This window comes from Amphiura filiformis, unplaced genomic scaffold (assembly GCF_039555335.1).
Source record: "Amphiura filiformis unplaced genomic scaffold, Afil_fr2py scaffold_24, whole genome shotgun sequence".
NCBI classification, from domain to species: Eukaryota; Metazoa; Echinodermata; class Ophiuroidea; order Amphilepidida; family Amphiuridae; genus Amphiura; species Amphiura filiformis.
Window position 1 is genome coordinate 1,197,262 of NW_027305488.1, and position 25,082 is coordinate 1,222,343.

The 25,082-nt window shown below is 37.8% G+C and overlaps 3 protein-coding genes across 3 annotated transcripts in view; all 3 read right to left on the bottom strand.

Annotated features, from left to right (window-relative positions):
• Positions 1–25,082, bottom strand: part of LOC140143626 (calcitonin gene-related peptide type 1 receptor-like) — a 79,924-nt gene that overhangs the window by 49,782 nt on the left and 5,060 nt on the right. The window lies entirely within an intron of this gene.
• On the bottom strand, positions 5,830–8,518 carry LOC140143599 (uncharacterized). The gene is made up of 3 exons (XM_072165412.1): positions 8,068–8,518; positions 6,559–8,008; positions 5,830–5,863 (listed from the first exon to the last, which is right to left on the bottom strand). The coding sequence occupies exons 1-3, from the start codon at positions 8,516–8,518 to the stop codon at positions 5,830–5,832; spliced, it is 1,935 nt and encodes a 644-aa protein (XP_072021513.1).
• Positions 7,964–12,296, bottom strand: LOC140143612 (uncharacterized). The gene has a single exon (XM_072165425.1). The coding sequence runs from the start codon at positions 12,265–12,267 to the stop codon at positions 8,548–8,550; it is 3,720 nt and encodes a 1,239-aa protein (XP_072021526.1). The 5' UTR covers positions 12,268–12,296; the 3' UTR covers positions 7,964–8,547.

The following is a 25,082-nucleotide window of genomic DNA, read 5'->3' on the forward strand; positions in this document are numbered from 1 at the left end:
TTGAGTTACTTTGTAAAGAGGGCTGAAACAACAACACTTTTGTAAAACGTACATAACTCATTAACAACAATAAACTAAGCAAGTTTGCAAAATATATGATTTGTAGAATGAACTTTTGCAAAACATCAAGGTGTTAATTTTCAATAATATGTGACCGTCCACGGCGAATGAGCCGTAAATTCCTCCCCCGGTCAATTTTGTTTTATTTCGTGTGTAAAAAATAAACAACATAAAAAAAAAAATGGTATATCCAGAAGCGGGGTTATGGTTTGTTAAACTTTGCTCCTTCAACAAAACTATAGCTTTTTACGTTTTTACATGTGTCTCTTTTTCCACATTGTTGGCAATAAATATCAAACAGTCATAATTGGCGGTCATTTCAAATCATCCCCAAGTCAACGAGGTTTACGAAAGTTCTCTCATTGTTAATTGTTGGTTATGCATACCTGTACAAAATACAATGCCTGGTAACCCACCACTTGAACAGGATTTAGCAATATAAGCAAACAAAGACCAGAGCTATTAAAAGTTCTATAGCCATCTAAGGTAGAAGCTTATTATCCACTTCAACAATAGGATTATTGATTAGTTTTTGACTATCGAAATGAGACGGATGTCGGGCCAGCTTAGGTTACCGATGAATATGACCTTCGTACACATTTTACACCGTAACTCAGAATACAATTTAGGGAATTTACGGCTCATTTGTGCTGCCGGGTCACATATATTGATCTAGATAATGAAAATCGATTTTTTTGGTTGCTTCGACCAACAATACCTCGTCTACCCTTAAAAACGTCTTTGAGTACAATGATCGCATTAGTCGGTGATGATATCCTCTTCTCTATAGTCATTATCTATTTGCGTGTTGTTATCAAGGTTACGGACTAAAATACGAGGTGTTATAGCAGTGCGTGTGATACCCAAGTATGTCAGGTCGTTTGAAATATGTTTAGCAATTGAACCATGTTTAGCCACGTCCTCAAACACGTCATAATCTGTTATATATAGCAGTGCATATGCCACCACAGTATGTCAGGTCATTTATCATGTTCAGCCATTGAGCCATGCTTAGTCATGTCCTCAAGCAGGTCACATCTGACCTGAAGGCGCAGAAAGTCTCTCAAAACTGGTTTAAAAGTGCAATATGCTGGACGCATGCAATATGCATGGACATACTAGTAATTTGTATCTGCCATTAGGAAACGTCTTGCACAGAGACGTGTCGACCGTTTGATTGACATACTCTTCACTATATGGTCAGTGCTCCATCTGGCTTAACATGTCGTGTCCTAGATTCGGAGTATCGTGAGGATTAATGCTACAACATGATTGCCAAAGCTAGTGTACAGGGTGTAACAATAAAATTTGTACAATTTTGAAAATAGAATGACACAAGCATGCCGCCTATTTTTTGGTTTGATATTTATATGTCTATCAAGATAATTTATTTAGCCACCAGATAAGCTTTGTTCCAATAAATTCGTAGGTATACAAGTGAAGATATAGCCAATAATGTAACCTAGTCTTAAAACCGCTTGGGCCACTTTTGTCTAAGTGTTACAAAAGTGACTGAAAAGAGTTGAATCATGGACCAGTTGGACGGCGATCTTACGATAGGTCGATTTAAACAATGGGGTATTCGAAGTGGTAGAAATGATTACATAATAGAATATCTCCTTGAGTTTTTGAAAGTAACAACTAAGCACTGACATAACAACCTCATTTATAGAAATCGTGGCTGCAGCTCAACACCTTCAACCCCAATTCACGTTGGAAGAGCGTATTTTTATGGTTGTGATATTCTGTAGCACATGGATTCAAGCAGAAACAATAAGAATGTTTATCTAGCTCATTTTCCAAACTCACATCTTCCATCAAGGCATAGAATTACATATAACTATGAGAAGTATGTAGAATTTGTTAACAGAAATGCTGGCAAAAGTGGTCGCCCCAAAACAGCTAGAAGCCGAGCTGAACTTAATTTTAAAATCTTATTGTTTTGTATTTATGGATGCAAAAACTGTTCTCGGTTTTACCAATGATATCTCAGGGATATGAGAAATTACTTTATTTGTAAGATAATTTGAAAGAAATTTCATGACTTCATTTATAGAATTTAAAGAAATATCATATTATTATTAAGTTCATGTTAATCATAATTATGAACAAACACCACTTATAATTCTTTTGTGTCAGTTCTTTTGATGTTAAATGCACGATAAGCACAATCTACGCGGCTCAAACTTGATATACGCTAACATGGCAAGAGTGGCCCAACACGTTTTCTGGACGATTTAATTAATCGAACATAACTTTTGAACCCAAGCTAGTAAAGAAACCAATTAAACGTCTTCTTTTAGCCAAGATATTACTGATTGTATTGCATATAACATGTGTGCCGTAACTCTTTTAGTTTTTTCCTGAGAAGTCAAAATGCAATTGTACAAATTTTATTGTTACACCCTGTATTAAAAGAATACTATTTTTATGGTTGTTAATTTATGCCTTGCTATTCAACAACTATGTTAAAGCACGTGCCATTGCTTATACTCTCGGTATCCACAACTTGATTTTAACACAAGTTATCTTTGCCATTCTAAATATGTATACTTTTACTTTTTGCTCTACCTAGGTATTGAGCACTCTTTCAGCTGTGCATTTAGCTACTATATTATATGTATACTTTTATATATTTTGGACCAATAATTTAGCAGTTATGAGGCCCAAAAGTTTCTATAATTCCAGGGTTAAGACCACCCTTAAGTCTGTGTATAATTACAATGCATCTTTTTGATTCAAAGGTAACAAAAATTTGGACTATTAAAATTGGCAGCTAAAAATTTGGTTTCTTTTTAATATTTCAGTTCTATAATTGGAAGATTTTGCGTTATTATTTCGTAATGATGAGGGTAATTACTTTATGTGATATGTTGTATAATAAAAATTAACGTGCTATTGTTTTAACATAAAGGTAGTTTGCATAAAGAAGTGCTAATATTCTCGGTACTCGAGTTCCATTTGGCTAATGCACTAGACAATTGAAAATTCTCACGTACGTACATAATAATGTGTTTTAAATGTAGTTATGCAGCTGGCTTATTTAAGTAATGTTTTTAGTGTTTGAAATTAAATAATGTTCATTATTTGATTCCAATATCATAGTTGTGGTTTAAAACACCATTGAATTATCCATGATAAAAAACCTAGGAAAATCTTAAATATGGAAAACTATACTTGCAATAATTCAAAACACGCTCAATATTTAACCAAAGTATTCGTTGATATAGTGATGCGCCAAATAGTAATTTACCGTATTAACAACAAATAAATGATGCGTTTGATACAGGTACATTGTCTATCGCCTTGTTCATGTACATGTAAGGTAACAAGCATTCGTTATAATGCAGAGGGCTATTCCAGTTGAAATCCATACAACCCCTATATGGAAGATATGACTTTAATCTTCCACACAGTGAGTGCGAATTTCAATGGGGTTACCTGAAATTGGGACTCCATTTGAAATCTACACCCCTTGTGTTGGAGATTAAGGTCGTGTTTACCATAGGGGGTGTATGGATATCAAATGGAATAGCCCAAAAGTATAACAGTTTAGATGAATTTGATAGCTGTCATCATTGCCCAAGACTAAACTTGAGAAGTAAATGGTGTTTTGTTTTTAAAACTAATAAATGTCACAACCAAATAAATATGGCAATTGTATAGCTAATTCTCATTATGTTTGGTCTTCCCTGTAGGCAATAATGCATAAGTGCAATAATGCACAATTTACATCTTCTTCCATTGCATCTGTTTTCACTGTCATGATCAACACATTTATATATTAATTGATTTGTAAAAACAGAATATAATTCCCATTTCATTTGTAATCGAGACTACAGCTAATGGTGTCGGTGTCTTCAAAATGTTCACCTCGAGCAAGGAATCCAAGGAATATTGCAGGCCGCTTAAAATTCTGACATGGACACGTCATAGCAAGGACAGACGATGTGTAAATCCAAGAATATGGCCTTATTATAATAGCTGTGTTTTGACATGTTTGATAAATAGAAAATTAAATTTTGCTCCAAATCAACCCTTGCTAGAGTTACCCAGTTATTTGCATGTTTAAGGAATAGGTCAATTTTTGTCATACCTGATACAAGCATCACCTGCTAAAAAATTGTGCATAAAAAAATATCTAACAAAGTCTGTATATGATTTTATATTGAATTTGAGTAAATCAGTGCATATTCATTCCAAACCAAATAAAGCTATTACGTGTCTGTCAGTTCTTAAGTGATATCTTAATATAGAACCATAACCTAGATTTCAGTCTGTACGTATGAAATTCATATTCAAGTGCTTTTTGTGAAAATCCAATCCAACATATGTACGCCAAGTATTGTGAGGAAGGTAAAATATTGATGGGAACAAATCAGTAATATTCTTTACTTATTTATTGCTCTGCGCGCTAATCATAAGCTTCAACATAAAAAGACCCAAGTTTTGAGAAAATTTCTCAAAATATCAAGAGCTATCTTAAGAACCACTGAACCAATACTAGGCTTGTTTGTACTCATTTTAATGCATTTTTCATGCTGATTTCAAACATGGTCATGAAAATTTACAATTCAGAAATTTTTTGAAACTTGTCGTCTGCAGTCGACACCCGCGTGGAGAGAGTTAAGCAAACAGACAACAATTAAAGCATTGACTTATATATACAATGGTGAGATAATACACGAAGCAGCCATTCATATCATGCATACAGTAAATATTGTATTCATAAGACGGCATATTGGGGCATATCTTGAAGGGATGACCACTCGTTTGCTGTTCTAGGAAACTGTAAGGTATTGATTGCTACTTGGTGATAAACAACCATTTTTTGTTATTCTTATCGCCCACTGTAAGTGTTATCACACTGTTTTCTCAGACATATTTTGTCGATAAATTGATATTGAAGATATTATTCGAAAACATAATTATGAAAAAAGATTGCGAATATAAACATGGCGCTTACTGTACGCTATATAAAACAAAGCACAATTATTCATTATGTTCAAGGTTCCGTTGAAGTTATGAATAATTATTCCTTGTCACCGAGAGCGATTTACAAATGTGATGAGATCCAACCGGCTAAAGATGGCAATATTGCAAGATTGAGATACATGTAAAAACAAGGAACATAAAACAATAAAATAGATAAGAAAACTGGCATTGTAAAAGGTCATAACTTGGCAATAAATCATTTAGGGATTAAAGGATTTCACAAATCGGCCATTAAGTTACTGTGTAAGTTGGCGATGTTAATAACTCTATTTACAAAATGTCCTCCTTTAGCCTGGTTAAAATGTCAAAGCGTCCAAAGATGACCTGCATGTTTCCAATACCGACTATGACGGGTCATTAATGGATTTCTTAAAAATAAAATCTTATTCTGTAACCCCTGGACATGTTTATCTTTTCAAAGGGTAGTAGTAATATTTCAAGGCTGGAAAGCCATGAAGTAGAGCATGTTGAGCTTTGTGAATGATGTTCATGTACGGATGTCCGGGAGGGATTGCGTTGTCTATTATGTTAAATGTTCAGAGAAATAATCCTAAAATGTCCTGCTTCCTGCTTTTGATATGTTGATAAAAATGTTTTCTTTGAATGTTAAATATTCGGCAAAGCTTATCCTAGCTTATCACAGTTTTAAGCAAAATGATTGTGCATGATAGCTGTAGCGGCCGCAGTTATTTCGCAATAATTTGCCACCACGGTGTAAACTGACTCGCAAAACGCATACGAAGAATTCGCAAGTTAACAACGTGTTTCTGATTCTCACAGAAGTTTATTTCGGTAAAACTCCGTAAAACTGCAAAGAACACACATAAGGAAAAATACAGTTTTAGTCCATAAAATCACTGAACATTACTTCAAAGGTTCACATTATCAAACAATTAAATCATATCATGAGACTAGTATGATCACATCTGGGATCAGATTCAGTAAAATAATAGTTTACCAATTTCAAGATTTTGACACCTGACAGTAATCACAATTTGGTTACCATGGTTACAAAAGATTGATCATGTAGGATACTCTACTACATAGAACACCTGGTTCTTTCTTCATTAGCATAATCATAAAATGAAACGTTCATATAGCTACAAGAATGCATGGGAAATCCTCTTGCACAAACATAATAACCCATTTCCTACATTTATTTCAACATGTATCATGAAACTCTGTTTACATGCTGTATACACATGCTCCAACTCAAGGAGCTCAAACACATCATTATAAGCTTTATGACGATCGATCTAGCACCTTTACCTTACCTAAACACAAGTGCAATATTATTATTATGTGGCTATCAAACACACTTACCACCTTGGGTCCTATAAAGGTCAAATTTACACCAAAACGTTCCGCAAATATCAACAGTGCGGCGACATGTGGGCTGACATGAGATCGGTAGAAATTCGCTGTGGAGATTCCTCCTTTTACTTGGAGCACCGCAGGGCGACTGTTACACACCCCCACAAATAAGGATTTCCTACAACTTACAAATCAAATACTGGATTTTCCAGCAACAGTACAAGTTTATGAATGGGACGGTCAAGGTAGGTTGCAGAGTGGGTACGCTTGCCCTTTGCATCACAGCGCTTGTCTGCAAGCTTCACTTTGACTTTGCGCACACGACCGTCTTCACTTGGGTATGTCTCCTCAATGCGCGCTATCTGCCACTGATTGCGGGGTGAATCATCCTCCTTCAAAATCACGATGTCTCCCCTTTGGAAGTCTCTACAAGGCTGTTCCCACTTTGATCTGGCTTGTAGACTGGACAAATACTCAAGTTTCCATCGCTTCCAGAACTCTTCCGCTAGAAGTTGGACTCTGCGCCATCGTTTTCTCGAGTAGATATCTGTCTCCTCAAATTTACCAAAGGGTGGTACGACGACTCTAGACTTCATAGTGAGGAGGTGGTTAGGTGTCAGTGGCTCTTGTTCAGCATTGTTCAGATATTCTGTCGTTAAGGGACGGCAGTTTACAATAGCTGCGGCTTCATACAGCAGTGTTCTCAAGGACTCATCGTTGAGTTGGGTGCCATCACGGTCAATCATGGACGTCAGGATATTTCTAGCCGTTCGTATCTGACGTTCCCATACTCCACCCATGTGGCTTGAGGCGGGTACATTCATCTTGAAGTCAATAACAAAATCACAGTTCTCCTTAAGTAGGAAATTCCGTATGACTTCATGGTCCATCTTAGCCCATGCTTCCTGGAGTTCCCTTTTGGCCCCGATAAAGTTCGTTCCACAATCTGACCTAAGCTGCCTTATTGGGCCTCGTATTGCAAGAAGTCTGCGGAGCGCATTTATAAAGGAATCCGTAGTCAGAGAATTTGCTGTCTCTATGTGGATAGCTCTACATGACATGCATGTGAATAGCACTGCATACCGTTTCAGTTCACTTCGGCCTTCCTTGATCATGAATGGCCCAAAGTAGTCCACAGCGCTGTATGTAAATGGGGGAACTGGTTCCAGTCTGTCTTCTGGCAAGTCAGACATTTTCTGTTGCTGACATGGGCTGCGCAATCTTCTGCACTTCACGCATTTGTGGATAACACTCGAAACTGCTGTGCTAGCACCTGTAATCCAGTATCCACTCGCCCTAAGTGCATTGATGGTCATGCCACGGCCTTGGTGCTGGACTTTCTCATGGTAGTGACGTATAAGGAGGGTTGTTATGTGATTGCCCTTTGGTAGAATTACTGGATGCTTCAATTCTGGTGCAAGCTCTGCCCTTCTTATTCGACCACCAACTCTAAGGAGTCCGTCAGAGTCTACAAATGGGTCCAGACGATACAGTGAGCTGGTCTTCTTGATACTTTCATTGCGCCTCTTTGCACTCACTCTGTCAGGAGTGTCCTGAGCCACTCCCAAGGAGGTAATCACCCCCAACTCCTCTCGGTATGCCCCAGCTGCACCACCCTGATGACATGACGCTCCGCTCGCTGGAGATCCCCAACACCAACACCTGACTGCCCGCCGGCCTGCGCCCCCCGGCGGACACGATTCTTGAGAAGATCTTTGAACTTGGTGCAGTTCGCAATAGCTCTTCTTGCCCGGTCCCAGTCGGAGAAGTATTCTAGTCGCTCAAGTTCAAATTGTTCGGGAAACTTGCTCACACTCATGGCAAGGGTGGTTGAACGCCTGACCTCTGGATCATCTTCATTCAGCAACTGGCCAGTGTCTACCTTCTCGGGAAGTTCAGTCTTCCACAGGAATTCAGGTCCAGTCAACCACTTCGAAGTGTGCACAAGATCATAAGGACTTATGCCTCTGGACGCTTCATCTGCCGGGTTTTGGTCAGTTTTGACATGTCTCCATTGTGCTGGGTCGGTGTAGTCTCTGATCTTCTGTACTCTATTAGCTACAAAGGTGTGGAATCTACGGGTGTCATTCTGGATGTATCCCAGGACTACCATACTATCTGTCCAGAAGACTTCCTTTATGTCATTCATAAGGCTGAGTTCACGTCTCAGAAGATCACTTACATGTACAGATACCACCGCCGCAGTAAGTTCAAGACGGGGATTGTAACGGCTTTCAAGGGCGTGACTCTGGCTTTGCCCATAACTAGACCACAATGGATACGGTCTGTCTTGTCAATCAGACGCAGGTAGGAACACTGTCCATAGCCTTCAGTGCTGGCGTCTGAAAAGTGATGCAGTTCAATGGACTTAACATCACCAAACTTATCTGGTTTGAAGCACCGTGGTATCTTCAGCCCTTCCAGTTGGAAAAGAGTGCTTCTCCACTTTTCCCATCGTACTCTCAATGTATCTGACATGGGAGAGTCCCAGTCGGCTTTCTCTCTGCACATTTCTTGCAGTATCTGCTTGCCTACAAGCAGGACGGGTGCTATAAACCCTAGAGGGTCATAGATCGAGCAGACCGTGGAAAGAATGCCACGTCTTGTCAAAGGCTGGTCCCGCAAAGTGATCCGGAACTGGAATGTATCCGTTTCCACACACCATTGGACCCCCAAGGCTCTCTCTATGGGAAGATCATTATTCAGTAGATCAAGATCCTTCATGCCTTGTGCCCTGTCTGTAGGTGGTATGATGGCCATTACTTTCTTTGAGTTCGATATGAACTTGTGTAGTCTTAAACCACCTCTAAGACACAGTTCTCTGGTGTTGTTGATCAAATCAATGGCCTCTTCAACCGATGGCACGGATGTCAAACCATCATCTACATAAAAATTCTCCCGCACGAATTTTGCTGCTGCAGATCCACATTCCTCTTCGTTGTCATTTGCTACACATTTCAGGCCAAAATTGGCGCATCCAGGAGATGACACAGCCCCAAACAGGTGTACCTTCATCCGATATTCCAAAGGCGGTGAGTCGCAATTTCCATTCTCCCACCAGAAGAATCTCAGGAAATCCCTGTGTTCAGCATTCACATAGAACTGATGGAACATTTGTTCCACATCACATATCACTGCTATAGGTTCCTGGCGGAAGCGACATAACACTCCAATCAACCCATTTGTGAGGTCAGGGCCCTGTAAGAGGAGGTCGTTCAGGGATACTCCTTTGGATCGTGCACTACAGTCAAAGACCACTCGGAGCTTGTCAGTCTTCTTGGCGTGGACTCCATGATGTGGCACATACCACACATCAGGGTTGCTGAGTTGATCAGGTGGAACCAGCTCTGCATGTCCATTGTCTATAATCTTTTGCATGAAGCACGTGTAGTTTTCTTTTAGTTTGGCTTGACTAAGTAGACGTTTCTTTAATTGTGTTAGTCTGTCCCATGCCTGTCTCCTGTTGTTTGGCATTTTCACCTCTTTCGCTTTGAAGGGCAAGGGCATAACATAATGTCCATCCTTCATATGGACTCCATCCTTGACTATCTTCATGAAGTGTCTGTCATCATGAGAAAGAGACTTCTGTTCACTGCATCTGTCAGAGAAATCTAACTCCATCATCTGACACACCTGGAACGGGTTGATGGTTTCTTTGACGGTAGATCTTAAAGAGATTTGTACATCAGAAGAGCGGTTCAACTGTGGAGGACTTTCACGAGCGATAATACGGTGACTCACACCAATGGGATCATTTCCATCTTCATCAATCTGATGATCGATGATTCCCACGATGCCCCAACCAAGGTCAGTTCTTTGTCCATAGGGTCCATCTGAATCTGGAGCCGGAAGGATCACCTCACGCGGTGCAAGTGCTCTCGAACAGTCATACCCTATCAGGAGCCCAACCTCGCAATCAGTCAGAGGCATCAATCTTTCTGCGATACTCTGTAGGTGGGGCCACTTTCTGGTCATTTCCATGGTAGGGATATGTGAACGATTGGCTGGGATTAGTTGTCTCGTGTATGCATTAGGAAGAGGAATCCTTAAGTCACTATCATAACCCCTCACTTGCAAACCAGCTATCTTACGGCTGTTCACCACCAGATCCTTTGCCGACATGGTTGACAATAACAGATTCACACTAGGTCCATCCAGTCCAAGAGCATCACAGCTGCTATCTAACATAAATGTGGTGTCTGACTGGGTGTCCAGCAACGCATATATCAGTTGCTCTTTGTCTGGTCTGGCGCAATGGGAAATCCAGACTGGGACAATCATTGAGCTTTTGCTGCATCTGTCGCTTAAATGTTCAGATGTATGATGACTAACTGATGGAATAGCTGCCAGGGAATCTTCCTTTATAGTAGGATCAGCTTTCTTCTCTCTTATGTCCCCATGTAGGGCAGTTGGATGATTTTTATTACAGGTCTCACACTGTAATCGATCCTTGCAGCGTTTCGCCATATGACCCTTTCGCAAGCACCCGAAACACAGGCCCTGTTTCATCGCAAAGTCTTTCCTTTGTTTAAGATCCACTTTGCAGAAGCCCCTACACTTGCTGATCTCATGGCCTTCTTTGTCACAAAATACACAGACCAGAGCTGGCTTCGTGGCTGTGGAGCAGGATCGTGCTGGCTTGTGAACTGTGGTCAGCTTCCCTCCTTTCTCTTCAGGTTTGGTTTTACTGTTTAGATTCATCAGTGCTGGCTCGCATGCCACCTTAGCTTCCTTTGTGACGAACTTGACAAATCTGCTAAACGGTGGAAACCTCTTCTCCTTTTCTTTGAAGTCTGAGATGACACGTCCCCACCGGTGCACCAGCCACTCTGGTAGCTTGGCTGCCATTTTCCTGTTTTCATGCATATCGTCCAATACCTTCAGGCTCTCATTCCTTGACATTGCTGTCTCACATTGATGTAAAAAATCAGCAAATTTGCGAAGTCCTTGACCATCGCGAGATGGTACTTTAGTCCAGGAATCCAATTTTGTCCTGAAGGCGTTCGCTACAGCAAACGAATCACCATAACGGTTCTTGAGGGCCTGCTTTGCTTCAATATAGGCATCATCAGAGCCAAGTAAGAAGTAGCCATCTACCGTTTCCTTGGCTTCGCCTGCTACATACTTTTTCAGGTAATACAGCCTTTCCGCAGGTGGTAATCCTCTTTGCTCAATCAGCGTATCGAAAGCCATGCTCCATGCCGGGTACTCAATGGGGTTGCCTGTGAATACCCCTGGCTCCGGGGGAGGAAGTCTTCCAAGATTCAGCAGGCTGAGGTAGGTGGAGGCAGGCAGAGGTTGGGGAGTGCTCAGACCATCAAAAGATTGCCTGATGTCCTCACTACCTATACCATTATACCCTGTAGGCATAGCCCCAGCATCACTGAAGCTTTCGGGAGGGGCGAGTATTTGAGATGAAGGGCGTGGCCCAGCTTCAGCTGGAAGGGAACTGACGTAATTTTGGACAAACTCTGTCTTATCCACATCGGGCAACAGGAGGCTTTTACGACTTGAACTACTGGAGCTGCCCTCATGCTCTAATTTAGTAAGAGCTTTGACCTGTGATCTGGCGACATGCAGTTCTTTGACTGTCTGAAGTTTCTCAAGTTTGCCTTTCAATTGTATTTCTTCATCCAAGTACTTTAATCTAGTCTCCAGTGCAGCAGCATTAGCTACAGCATCAGACAGCATACTTCCACCAGATCTTACTGACCTGGACGATGATTTTAATGACCTGGACGTTGCTCTTACTTCGGACCTCGTTTCCCATGACTCTTTCTCCAAATCCTTCACGAGGTCACTAAACTGTCGGGTTCGATCAGTAATTGATACATTACTACGCAAAAGTCTCTCTCCATCTCCATTTCTGGGTGTTCCTTCCCATGGATTAAATGCCATGCTTAAGCTTGGTACAATACATACACGAATAATTTCAAGCAAATTTCATACACAGGTACAGCATTAGATACCAGTACATATATCATGTGACACACTATATTGTTTTGACCTGTCGTAAAACAGTGTGAATATTGAAGGTCCAATTACTGGCATTCATACAAAACTTGCTGCAACAATGGATTTACAAGTCGTGATTATATGTGCTCGCAGTACATCCAATAATATCATGTAGGTACCTGGTACAAAATATAATATTATTACTACACATTCACAGCCCTTGCACCAATTTGGTAACATACACATTCATAATTTTCATTTACGCAAAACTTATCTTGTGCATCTCAAATTGTGAGACAGACAGACGGATAGACAGACAAGCATAGACGCTGGCTTGTGCTGACATGTACACAAACACAGAGAAAACTGAATCCCCAACACCAATTTGTTGGCTAGGGATAAACAATGCTATTCAATAGCAATGATATATTTGGTTTCACAAGACACAATTCATCTATTTGACTACATACAGTTTCAGGGGCCCTTTGGGCCTTTGTCCCTTGCTTCAAGCAATTCACGCATATACATAGAAAAAGAAACAACATGTAATTTTAACAGTGTTTCACAGAACAATGTAGCTATGACATTGACAACCATGTGTTATTTTACACATACCTTTGGTCACCACAATACTCTTGTATACATGTACATGTATAATACCTTACCAACAACATGCAAAACCTGTTTTATATGTTGAGTATGGTCACCACAATACTCTTGTTTATAATACCTTACCAACAACATGCAAAAACTGTTTGATATGTTGAGTACACATTAACATAACAAATTTGACCAATATGTGGTGGACACAAAATTATACCAGATCATGGCAAACCATACATGGATCACAATGATACCTAATTGTACTCAATGAATCAAAAAAGGGAGGTATAACCTTGCTTGTGCTAATAATACCACTGTTGTTGTGACAACTGTAAATGTATATGGTATCATTCATATACCCAGATCCTTTATGGACCATTATTCATTACGCATGGCAAATGTGCTTTGCTAAAATGAGCAAAATCAACTTTAATTTCATAAAGTTCAAAGTTCACTGAAGTTCTCTGATTTCCAGTGGATGTTTCCTGTCGCATCTATGCTGAAGTTGAAATGAACGGAGTTACAGCTTCTGCACTCAGGAATCGCAGGTACCGGTAGTTACCAATCACCATCGGTGTTCGTTGACATCTCATCTCATCAGCTGCGGTCGTGGCAGCTGGACAAACATCTATTCGCCGAAGTACCACTGCTGTTTTACTTCGGACCTTGGTGTTTTACTGTAGCGGCCGCAGTTATTTCGCAATAATTTGCCACCACGGTGTAAACTGACTCGCAAAACGCATACGAAGAATTCGCAAGTTAACAACGTGTTTCTGATTCTCACAGAAGTTTATTTCGGTAAAACTCCGTAAAACTGCAAAGAACACACATAAGGAAAAATACAGTTTTAGTCCATAAAATCACTGAACATTACTTCAAAGGTTCACATTATCAAACAATTAAATCATATCATGAGACTAGTATGATCACATCTGGGATCAGATTCAGTAAAATAATAGTTTACCAATTTCAAGATTTTGACACCTGACAGTAATCACAATTTGGTTACCATGGTTACAAAAGATTGATCATGTAGGGATACTCTACTACATAGAACACCTGGTTCTTTCTTCATTAGCATAATCATAAAATGAAACGTTCATATAGCTACAAGAATGCATGGGAAATCCTCTTGCACAAACATAATAACCCATTTCCTTACATTACGTTCAACATGTATCATGAAACTCTGTTTACATGCTGTATACACATGCTCCAACTCAAGGAGCTCAAACACATCATTATAAGCTTTATGACGATCGATCTAGCACCTTTACCTTACCTAAACACAAGTGCAATATTATTATTATGTGGCTATCAAACACACTTACCACCTTGGGTCCTATAAAAGGTCAAATTTACACCAAAACGTTCCGCAAATATCAACAGTGCGGCGACATGTGGGCTGACATGATATCGGTAGAAATTCGCTGTGGAGATTCCTCCTTTTACTTGGAGCACCGCAGGGCGACTGTTACAATAGCTTTATTTCCTGAAGGAAGTCTTTCCACGTACCGGAAATGACCAGTGTACGGCATACAACGATGGGTAATATATCACACATATGGAGAATCAGTTGCATCGGATGACCTTGTTGAGGCACAAAGCAGAATCTTGGACAACTATCCAGTTAACACGACTGAACTCGATAGAATCATTTGCTTTATTCCGTGTGGTAACTAAATTTATATAGTTATCCAAGATTATCCTTGCTGCATTGTTGAGTGGCAGTCCAGCTTTCCAGGAAGTGACCTGAACGTAATTGGTTGTCAGATATAGAGAGTTGGTAACATGTGTCATGCTGGAGGCATGTTTTGACCATAGTAATATGGTTGAATGAGTTAAGCCTCCAGTTAAAACGTTGGAAAATAGCACCGATTTGTTTAAGGACTTTGTTGCCTAATGAATGTCTTATTTTGAACAGTTTGACACTGTTTTTGTAAAAAAAAGTTGTGTAACTATTGTTAATGATATTAATAGTTTAATTATGTAAGTTTCATTAGGCCAAAAAAAAAAAAAAAAAGGTTTGTCTCAGGACCCCGCGCGCATAGCTTTTAAAATGAGATTTAGCGCGTAGCGCTACGCGCTAGTGCTTTTTTTTTTTTTTTTTTGAATGATAAAACATCGTAGTTTTCAAGAAAAATTACATTTTTGGCACAATCAATTGGCGATCATTTCTGACAATTCAAAAATAAATACTCCAAGAACTGTATGACATGTTCGCTCTGAATACCGATCTCTTGAAACAGTATGCAAGTAACGGCTCTGCGAACGAAATAGCGGGACAATCGACTCTACTTGTAGATCTAGAACACGTCACTGGGAATTCCCCATGTGCAGATATTTTGCTGCTCGATAAGCGATTTCATATCGGTATACCAGAGAAACGATCATTATTTAACTAATTTTCATACCATGCCGAGTAAATATTGGAGTTTCCTCAACACATAAATGTCAACTTTTGTACTCCTTACTTACGGTAATGTTTAAATGTAGGACAAAATAGCGGCGCACATCAACATTTGTGGTGCTGAATTTTGCACCAATTCATTGGCACTACTCACAACATTTACATTGTCACGTCGTGTGATCGAAATTGTTCAGAACTTGAACGGGAACTTGAATTATTTACCTTTTTTTTTAGTATAGGTTAGGGTTTAGGTTAGGGGTTTTAGGAGGTGACGGTTAGTTAAACCGGGAGTAAGAACTACGTTTGCGTATGCCATGTTATTTGGGGCGGCGTTCTTGTTACAAAAAAAAAAAAAAAAAAAAAAAAAAACATCGCATAGGACATAGCCTGTTTTTCAAAAAAAAAAAAAAAAAAGCATAGCACATAGCTTTTTAGCCAAAAGGTCCAGAGACAAACCTTTTTTTTTTTTTTTTTTTACGTGAAATTCCACTATCCGCGTAGAATGTAAATAACGCTACTTCATTGCAATTAAATGTATCAATCTAAAACTTTCACAGATGTTATATTGAACATGTTCAACATTTTTCTAGTAGGTAATTTTCACAAATGCAATAACTTTGTCATTTTGCGTTTAATATTTCATTTACCATTCTATTTGTTTGTGAAGTTCATCAAAGGCTGTGTCTTTACTTTGACATTTCGCAAAGCGATCTGCAATTGATTCAAAATTACTTTGATCCCAATTGAATTTTTGACATACCGATGGGTTGGTGTAATAAGGCTCCCATCTGCAATAGTTGCCGGATGTCATTATTATTACATGTGTAACATATAGAATGCAGAAGTTGTCAAATATACTAGTATACAGGATACAGGGCAGCTCTTACAGATACAGCCTTCTTGTACTAACACTGCAATACATTAATCAAGGTAACAAGCAAAGAATCCATAAAAACGTACTCCGGAAAGTTCAGTTCTTCCGTAGATTTATTTTGTTTTAATTCCCCTTACAAGACAAGCAATTCAATTTTATGCTTCCACAGTGATAGTTGATTCGTAGAAGTTAAGTGTCAGTATTAACGTAGCCAATCCACTGGGTATTAAGCGAGCTATCGAACGACATTCCCAAGTGAATGCTTATAAAAAGCTAATACAATGAAGGCTTAATCTCTACGTGATAGAAGTTGTATAAAGCACACACACTTTTACTCTACACAGAATAAGTTGCTTAGATACAGTTGCTCTCTTCAAGGATGTTCATTCTTTTCTTTATACTTATTGAGCTGCGCAAGAACTTCTGATTCATTCGTTTATTATCTGTTTAATTATACCAAAATAATCTAAAATATATGAAGCACATTAACTATACAACAGTCATACAGCCAAAGTCTAATATGACACAGATAGGGAAACAATTACATTAGATGCACTTAATACTTATTTTTTCAAGATAAACAACACTAACCAGTTAAAAATCACCAGGTTTCTGTAACTGACATGCCTGTGGCGTTTGATGTCGATCATCTCATCTGTTGCAGAGATGGAATATTGTTTTCATGAACAGTGGTGTCATCATAGTTTAACTTTGACATGCTTAGTTTCAAAACAAGACCCAAGGGTAAATTATGCAAGATTACTAGCAAAATCTTAATACATGGTGGACATGATAGCTTCAGCAAAATATCTTTTATAATATCCAATTTGAATTCAGAGTAAATATTGTAGATTATAGGGTGTGTTGTCATAGTGGTGTAATTTGTACATACGACATGTTTTAAAACCACGCGCATTTGCATATTCCATTTCAAATCCATACACCCAATATTGAAGACATAACCTTAATCTCCCTCACAGAAAGTGTAGGTTTCGAATGGAGTCACTTATTCAGGTAGCCCCCATTTGAAATTCATACTCCCTGTGTGGAAGATCAAAGTCATGACTACTAGGGGGGGGGGTACTGAGAGGTTTCAATTAGAACAGCCCAATTTGACATAGGGGTTTTGAATTTCAAAGGTCACATAGGAGGTGTTTTCTTCTCAATAATGATGATGTATGGCATATTAGCTCATGATTCTTGCTCATATAGCACTGATCATGAGTGATAACATGACTAGTATTGTCGATTACCTTTCTTCAATTTCCTCCACTCAATCAGTCTACATTAACAGATCATCATTGTGTCTTTTCTCTAGTTTTCCGCACTTGGTAATATCTTTTTACAGTATGTATTGATATCTCATACCGGATCAACAGATATAAGATAGATCATACACCATGTACAAACTGATAGTTAGGTAGTTTCTCGTGTTGCAATATGTGATGCGATCAAGCTAAATCAGTCGGAACTCGCAAATATTGATTTTGAGATATAGCCAAACAAAGGAAATATTTCCTTTTGTTTCCTCTTGTTTTGGAAACTCTTTAATTGCTCATATCTTTGGAACTGGTTGTTCAATTCCAATGGGGCTTTCTGCAAAATCCAGCTTTGTAAATGCTTTTTTCTATCCTTTAAAAAACTGAAAATTAAATTTTTCCGAGTTCCGACTGATTTTGCTTGATCGCATCACATATGATAATGTCCTACATTTTACAGTACAAACGTGTATTAATGCTCTGCGTGCTATGTGGAAAAAGTTCAAGTTTTGAAATATTTTTTCAAAATATCAAGGGCTATCTTAAAAACTACTGGACCAATACTAGGCTTGTTTGTACTCATTTTAATGCATTTTTCATGCTTATTCCAAATATGGTCATGACAATTTACATTACTGAAATGTTTGAATTTTTAAAAAGTTTTGAAACTTGTCGTCTGCAATCGACACCCGCGTGAAGAGAGTTAAGTGTATTATGTCTTCAAAAACGTGTCTGAAAAAATGAACAACCTTACAATATCATCGAAATATGTGCATATTTTGGAAGACAGTTTACAGTTTCTTTCACTAAAATCAATACATTTTTATTTCAACCGCAATCTTTGCCGGAACGTATATTTACGTTCGTGTTAATGAATATGGAAACTAATGTATTTATTTACAGAGAGGATCACACGAAAGGAAGCACGTAACTATACAAATACAATGTGTAACAAGCACTCGTCAAGGACATCTGAGAGAGGTAGGAATTATTTGAATTTGATGACACCATTCTACTTTAGCTTCTGCTTTTTGACTTTCAAATGTTGTCTTGCCGAGAGCAAACCTGTCGCATATGTAAACAATAGTTGAATAACGAAAGTAACGCTATGTTGCCAAAAGTGCACATTCACATGTCTAAGCTAGAAATGTGGCATTTTTATGTATTATATATATAGCTATACCTATTATTATTCAAAGAGAAGAGGAATAAATGACACATCGAACGCAAAAAATGCTGTGTAAGTGTGGAGGAGGAGGAGGAATGTACAAGCACAAGAAAAAAAATCTGGTTTAAAATAAAATCACACGACTCTATAAAATGCTCATGTTAATTCCTTCACATTCAAGAGAATCTAGGAATTTCAAATTGGCGTCCCTTGAGCAAGTCTTGTTTGAGAGAGAAATAATTTTGCTGTACGTGTAATTTAAGCAGACTCTAGTCAGGAAATCTAATTGTAGGCTGCCGTCACCTTGATCTTGCTATGGCAGTTTATAGTGAGGCATTAATCAATACAATCGATATGGAGCACGTTATCGACATGCAGTTTGGGATATCGTGTTACACAGTAAACAAAATGAGCAGCTATAATCAGATCAAAAAGAAGAAAATGTGATCAACTAAACCTGGTGAGAAAAAGGGTCAAAACAACAAAACATTATGGGTTTGCTGTACGTGATGTGGATTCAAAGTCTGTAAACATTTATAAGGTTTGATGTAGTGTCTATATTCTCTTTCTCCCCACTCTCTCCCTCTCTTTGTCTCTCTCTCTCTTACTTGCTTCAATTTGAGCTATTGTATATGTTATCATTCTGACTCAGATTATAGGGGTTTTCCCTGTTCATTAGTATTTGTCTGCTTATTCTCTGTTTTTTTTAAAATCTTTTAGCTTAATTTCAAATTTGCATTATTATTATGTCATTATTTTGTTTGTTAATTTAGTTAATAATTTTGTCATCTTACTGCTAATGTTGATGGTGACTATTACTATGGCGGTTATGACGACGACGACGACAACGACGACGATGATGATGATGATGATGACGACGACGACGACGACGACGACGACGACGACGACGACGACGACGACGAAGACGACGACGACGACGACGACGAAGACGACGACGATGATGATGATGATAATGATGATGATGACGATGATTTTATTATTGTTGTAATGTTATTATTGTTACTTTTGCTGCTGCGCATTTGAAGCAAATTTATTATATGGACGGAAAATGTCTCCGGTGTAAAGTCGTTGTACTTAACAGGATTATTTGTCAAATAATTACATTTATACGCGCCTGATATTTCCCAAAGGAAGGCCATGCTGACGTAAGTCTTATATAATAAAACTAATACAGGCAGTTTAAGGTCAAATATTGTCTTTGTTCTGAATGTATTTAATTTTATATCTATTTATTTATTTGACGTACGTAAAAGTAAGAAAGTAAAAGGAATTTAAGCAACTAAGTAGGTAAGTAAGTAAGTAAGTAAGTAAGTAAGTAAGTAAGTAAGTAAGTAAGTAAGTAAGTAAGTAAGTAAGTATACAGGGTGTCCCAGTCGAGAAATACAAATCAGAATCTAAAAATATGTGTGTAGCCCATCTTATTCTGCATCTTATACGCTAATTTTACTGGATTCAGTTGGCTGATTGCGAAGAAATGAGCGATTCCATAACGCGTGTTTCAATTCACTTCATTCCAAGTTTGAAAGAAAATCATTCAACATGCGCACTAGTGGTTAACTGTCAATGGGCTTCATATTTTGTACCGTGAAATTCTTTCCGTTATTTTTAAATAATTTGTTTCTTGCAAAATATTTAATTAGGGTTTGTTCAAATTTGAAAACTTGCATGGTATTGAAAATGAGAGCTTGCATGTAAGATGATGCTCGGTACTTTTTTCGTTAATGTTGATATAAATGTTGCATAAAGAGTTACTGATAAAGAATTCCATCTTGCTTAAAAACAATTCTCATACATATTAATGTGTTTGGAATATTTCCAAGAAATTGTAATGCAAAGTTTAAATCTTTTAAAACTTCAACATTAATGTTGCATGGTATCAAAAATCACACGTAAAGCTGTGAGCACTTGGTCATTGTCATTCTTTACTCAAATGTTCTTTGGAAAGTTAAAATATAACATATTTGCACAACCTAAAGAATTAAAGTTGGAAAGTTTCCAATTGCAGAAATCACAGTTTTCTCGGACATAATGTTATTCTTCTTCAGTGAAAGCATGAATAATATAACACCGTCGGATTATAAAATAGATTATGTGGACTAAATTTAGTGAGATACACAAACTTTAGGAAGCGGTGAGCGAGTATGAGAAAAACGCCTTTTGATCAAACTTGGAATGAACTGCATTAATGCACGCATTATGTAATTGTTAATTTCTTCGCAACCACTCAAGCGAATCAAATAAAATTTTCGTATGTAATGCACAGTAAAATAGGCTATGTGCTACATTGTAATTTTTGTGATTCTGATGTCTAGTTCTCGACTTACGTCCAATTATATTCACTCGGTAATTTTTTTCTGGGACACCCTGTATAAGTAAGTATTAAAGTAAGGCAAGTTAAAATGTTTTATGTATTCTATGTGTTAACACTTACAGTTATGTGCTAGAGTTTATGTGCTGTATGCGCTGATATTTTCGAGACAACAATATGTATTGCTGTTTACATTTAAGTGTTAATGTAATACAGTAATATTTTGTGTAGGCTATAGATCCAAAGATAAAAGGTAGATCAAACACACTGATAATTAGGACTTTCTTGTCTCCATAGAATAAGAAGTAATTAAGTCAGTATGTAATTAAATAGGCAAGCAATTAAGAAAGTAATTAAATAAACGTAATCCCTTTGTATATATGTATTAGTGTTTACGTCGTTAGTGTTAATGTAATCATATGACACCATTCAACTTTAGCTACTACTTTTTGACTTTCAAATGTTGTTTTGCCGAGAGCAAACCTGCCGCATAAGTAAATAAAACTTGAATAACGAAAGTAGCACTTTGTTGCCAAAAGTGCACATTCACAAGTTATACAGCTTCCAATGTGATTCCTATATATTCATATTAGAAGAAAAGAGGAAAAAAGGACAAAAAGGACCCGTGATACGACGTGTGTGTAGGGGGGTGTGGGGTGTAAATGAATGTACCCGCACGAAAAATATAAACAAAAAGCAATCAACAAACAAAACAAGCAAGATGAAAATGAAAGAACAAATTTTCTAAAAAATTATCAATAAATGTACTCTAACAAAACAAACAATAACAGAAACGGCACTTTGAATTGTTCATCTATGAGTCTTGATTATTATTGTGAGATATACAAACAAATAAAACATACTAAAAAATAACTAAAAACACATTAACTACCCTTAAACAAAGTTAATGGATATTTTATACCTCGAGCTATGATAAAAGGTTTCATTTGAATCATGACAGCTTTAATTCATCTTAATCATGTTAGCCTTGTGTCTTTTTTAATGCAAATGCATTTCGTTAATGTAGTTATGCTTGGTTTGTATTTGTGCGTTTCTTCTCTGAATTAATGCATTGCACTGTTAATCAAAGCCTTGCAATACAACCCACACGTTTATCTATTTTATAAAGTTATAGATTCTTTTCTACAGTTTTTTTTTTACTTTTTAAAATAATTTTGAATAAGAGCCAGAGGTAGATAAAAGTGGTCATTTAATTCCTTCAAATGCAACAGAATCTAGGAATTTCAAATTGGCGTCCCTTGAGCAAGTCCTGTTTGAGAGAGAAATAATTTTACTGTACGTGAGCTGACATTTAAGCAGACCCTAGTCAGGAAATCTAATTGTAGGCTGCCGTCACCTTGATCTTGCTATGGCAGTTTATAGTGAGGCATTAATCAATACAATCGATATGGACTGCGTTATCGACATGCAGTTTGGGATATCGTGTTACACAGTAAACAAAATGAGCAGCTATAATCAGATCAAAAAGAAGAAAATGTGATCAACTAAATCAGGTGAGAAAAAGGGTCAAAAAGAAAATAAATAACATTATGGGTTTGCTATACGTGATGTGGAAGCCAATGCGTTAATGTCTGTAAACAGAGAGCTTTTTCAGTGTCTATACATTCTCTCTCCCCACTTTTCTCCATATGAATCTGTAAACGCTCTTTAGCAAAGTCAAAGTTCATTGAATTTACAATCATACAGGCTGAGTCAAAAAGAAGTAAACTCATGTTTGAGGGGCTGTAATTCAAGATCTGTAAGGAATCTGCTAAAAATGAAAATATCACTAAAAAGAGCAAATTCTACACGTCTAAATAAAAAAATAATTGTTGCAATTGCTCACAGCAAACTCAAGTTATACTCATTTGAATACAACCACCCATTTTTGTAGCTGCACACGGTTTCACTTCCTAAGTAGAGCCTACCTATTATATTGATTGGTAAGGCGCGATATCCAAATGCAAATAACGTTCTGTGGCAGGTGTGGTTTCGACCAATAATTCCTGTTAAAGGGCTCTTTTCAATATGAATTTTACCTCATTGCACTACATTACAATAAAACGGGCCAAATGACAACATGGCACCACAATTTACTGCACGGGAGCGCACGTTTCTGGCGACGAAGTATCATGAAACTAAGAGTCCCACTGAAGTTCAGCGTCTTTGTTGTCTCCAATTTCCTACAGCTAACCGGGTTTCATGTGAGGGAGCAGTATACTGTAAAAACTCGATAGTTAGCATATGTGCTTACTATCGATTGCTTTTGAAAACGTGAAATTGTACCAAAGTCCGGCGCTTTACCAACTGAGCTAATGGGGTTGAGACACACATTTACAGGTTTACTTGTTCGTATATAACTATGCGTATCGATGATTTGCTCAAAACCCTTTACACTTTTGTGGATGGGGCTCTTCATGTTTGTTTGCATGTTTTAAAAGCGCTCGATAGTAAGCACATATGTTAACTATCGAGTTTTTACGGTATAAGAATGTGAACAAGCTCAATGTGCATTGGCACTAAGGAATAGACAGCCGGAAGCTTCAGGCAGACCACAAACTGCTAGATCACACGTGACATGCGTTACAGCATGACCAAAGATCAGCTCAATCCTTTACCCAACATTCCCCAATCAAGCTTCTGCCGGATCGATCGTAAAGACTTGAATTGGTATCCCTACAAACTATAGTACCGTCATGGACGTTGTTGAATATTAATTAAAAGCAAAAGTTGTCTTTTCAACAATAAATCCTGGTAGCACTTTGCTGATTCTTCGAAATTGAAATGGATGAAAATCAATCAGCCGTGTGCAGCTACAAAAATGGGTGGTTGTATTCAAATGAGCATAACTTTAGTTTGCTGTGAGCAATTGCAACAATTCTTTTTTTAATTTAGACGTGTAGATTTTTCTCTTTCCAGTGGTATTTTTATTTTTAGCAGATTCTTTGCAGATCTCGAGTTACAGCTCCTCAAACATGAGTTTACTTCTTTTTGACTCAGCCTGTATGACAAAACAGGCGAAAAAGTAACTTTTTGCACAAGATTTGTAATTTAATGAGAATTGGCCATTTCTCATTGAAATGAAGCTACTTTATGGACAATATAAGTGTGCTCTTTCATTTAATGACATAAACTTGAAGGAACACTTGAGGTTTTGACTTTTAAAACCTACATTTTAGTCAAAAAATGTGCTTGGATAGGTCGTTTGCAACAGATTTACCACATTCGCCTTGCTATAAACATTGAATTGCGTTATCTGTTGTCGTAATGAAAAAAAGAGTTTTTAAGGGGAAGTGTTAGCTTTCGTTCGATATAAAAAATTCTGATTGGATAAAGGGAACACTTGAGGTTTTGACAAGAACCAATCACAGATACATATCTTCCACTAGGTTTCTCACAGCTCTTATGATGATATGCACTCAACCGTGTAGTATAAATACAGACTGCGTAGAGGCAGAGGATGTTTAAAGACATTCTCACAACCCAATGGGGTTTCTGACCTTGTATGTCTGGCTTTTGTACACATGCGGTACAGTTGATCATACCTTGCATTGGGCTTGTGTGCAAATATCTGTTTCATCCTATTATTTAACATTCAAAACATCGAGACTTAGGAATAAAATTAATGCAGTGGGACAATATGAATGTTTCCTGTAAGAAAATTAAATATCAGTCATAAGTCTCAACTATTAACTCGTTGGCTGCAGTTTTAAAATTACCATTTTGTGTGTGTGGCAATGGGGACTTTGCCTTTAAAATTAGGTTATAGTGATCAAATTTCCCAATCATAGTGCATTGTAGGAATGCCTTTAAGCCTCCTCTGGCGTAGAGGCTAGACTCGCCGTGCTTGGATATATCTGTGTACTCGGGTGTTTCGAGGGGGAAACTGCGTAGATGCATTTATAAGATAATCGTTCAGGATCATGATAATGATGATTACGACGACGACGACGACGACGACGATGGTGATGATGTTGATGATGATGATAATGATGACGACACCAACGATGATGATGATAATGATGATACGAATGACGATGATCATGGTCATGAAGATGTCATTGTTGTTGCAATGTTATTATTTGTGCTTTTGCATTTGTTGACACTAATAAAAT

What these genes read in the sequence shown, in the direction of transcription:
- LOC140143612 (XM_072165425.1), bottom strand. Translation starts at nt 12,267, where the DNA reads ATGGCATTTAATCCATGGGAAGGAACACCCAGAAATGGAGATGGAGAG.
- LOC140143599 (XM_072165412.1), bottom strand. Translation starts at nt 8,518, where the DNA reads ATGAATGACATAAAGGAAGTCTTCTGGACAGATAGTATGGTAGTCCTG. An exon ending in CAAAGATCTTCTCAAGAATC is followed by an intron (nt 8,009 to 8,067) that starts GTGTCCGCCGGG and finishes GGGGATCTCCAG; the next exon opens with CGAGCGGAGCGTCATGTCAT. An exon ending in GAAAATCCAGTATTTGATTT is followed by an intron (nt 5,864 to 6,558) that starts GTAAGTTGTAGG and finishes TGTTCTTTGCAG; the next exon opens with TTTTACGGAGTTTTACCGAA.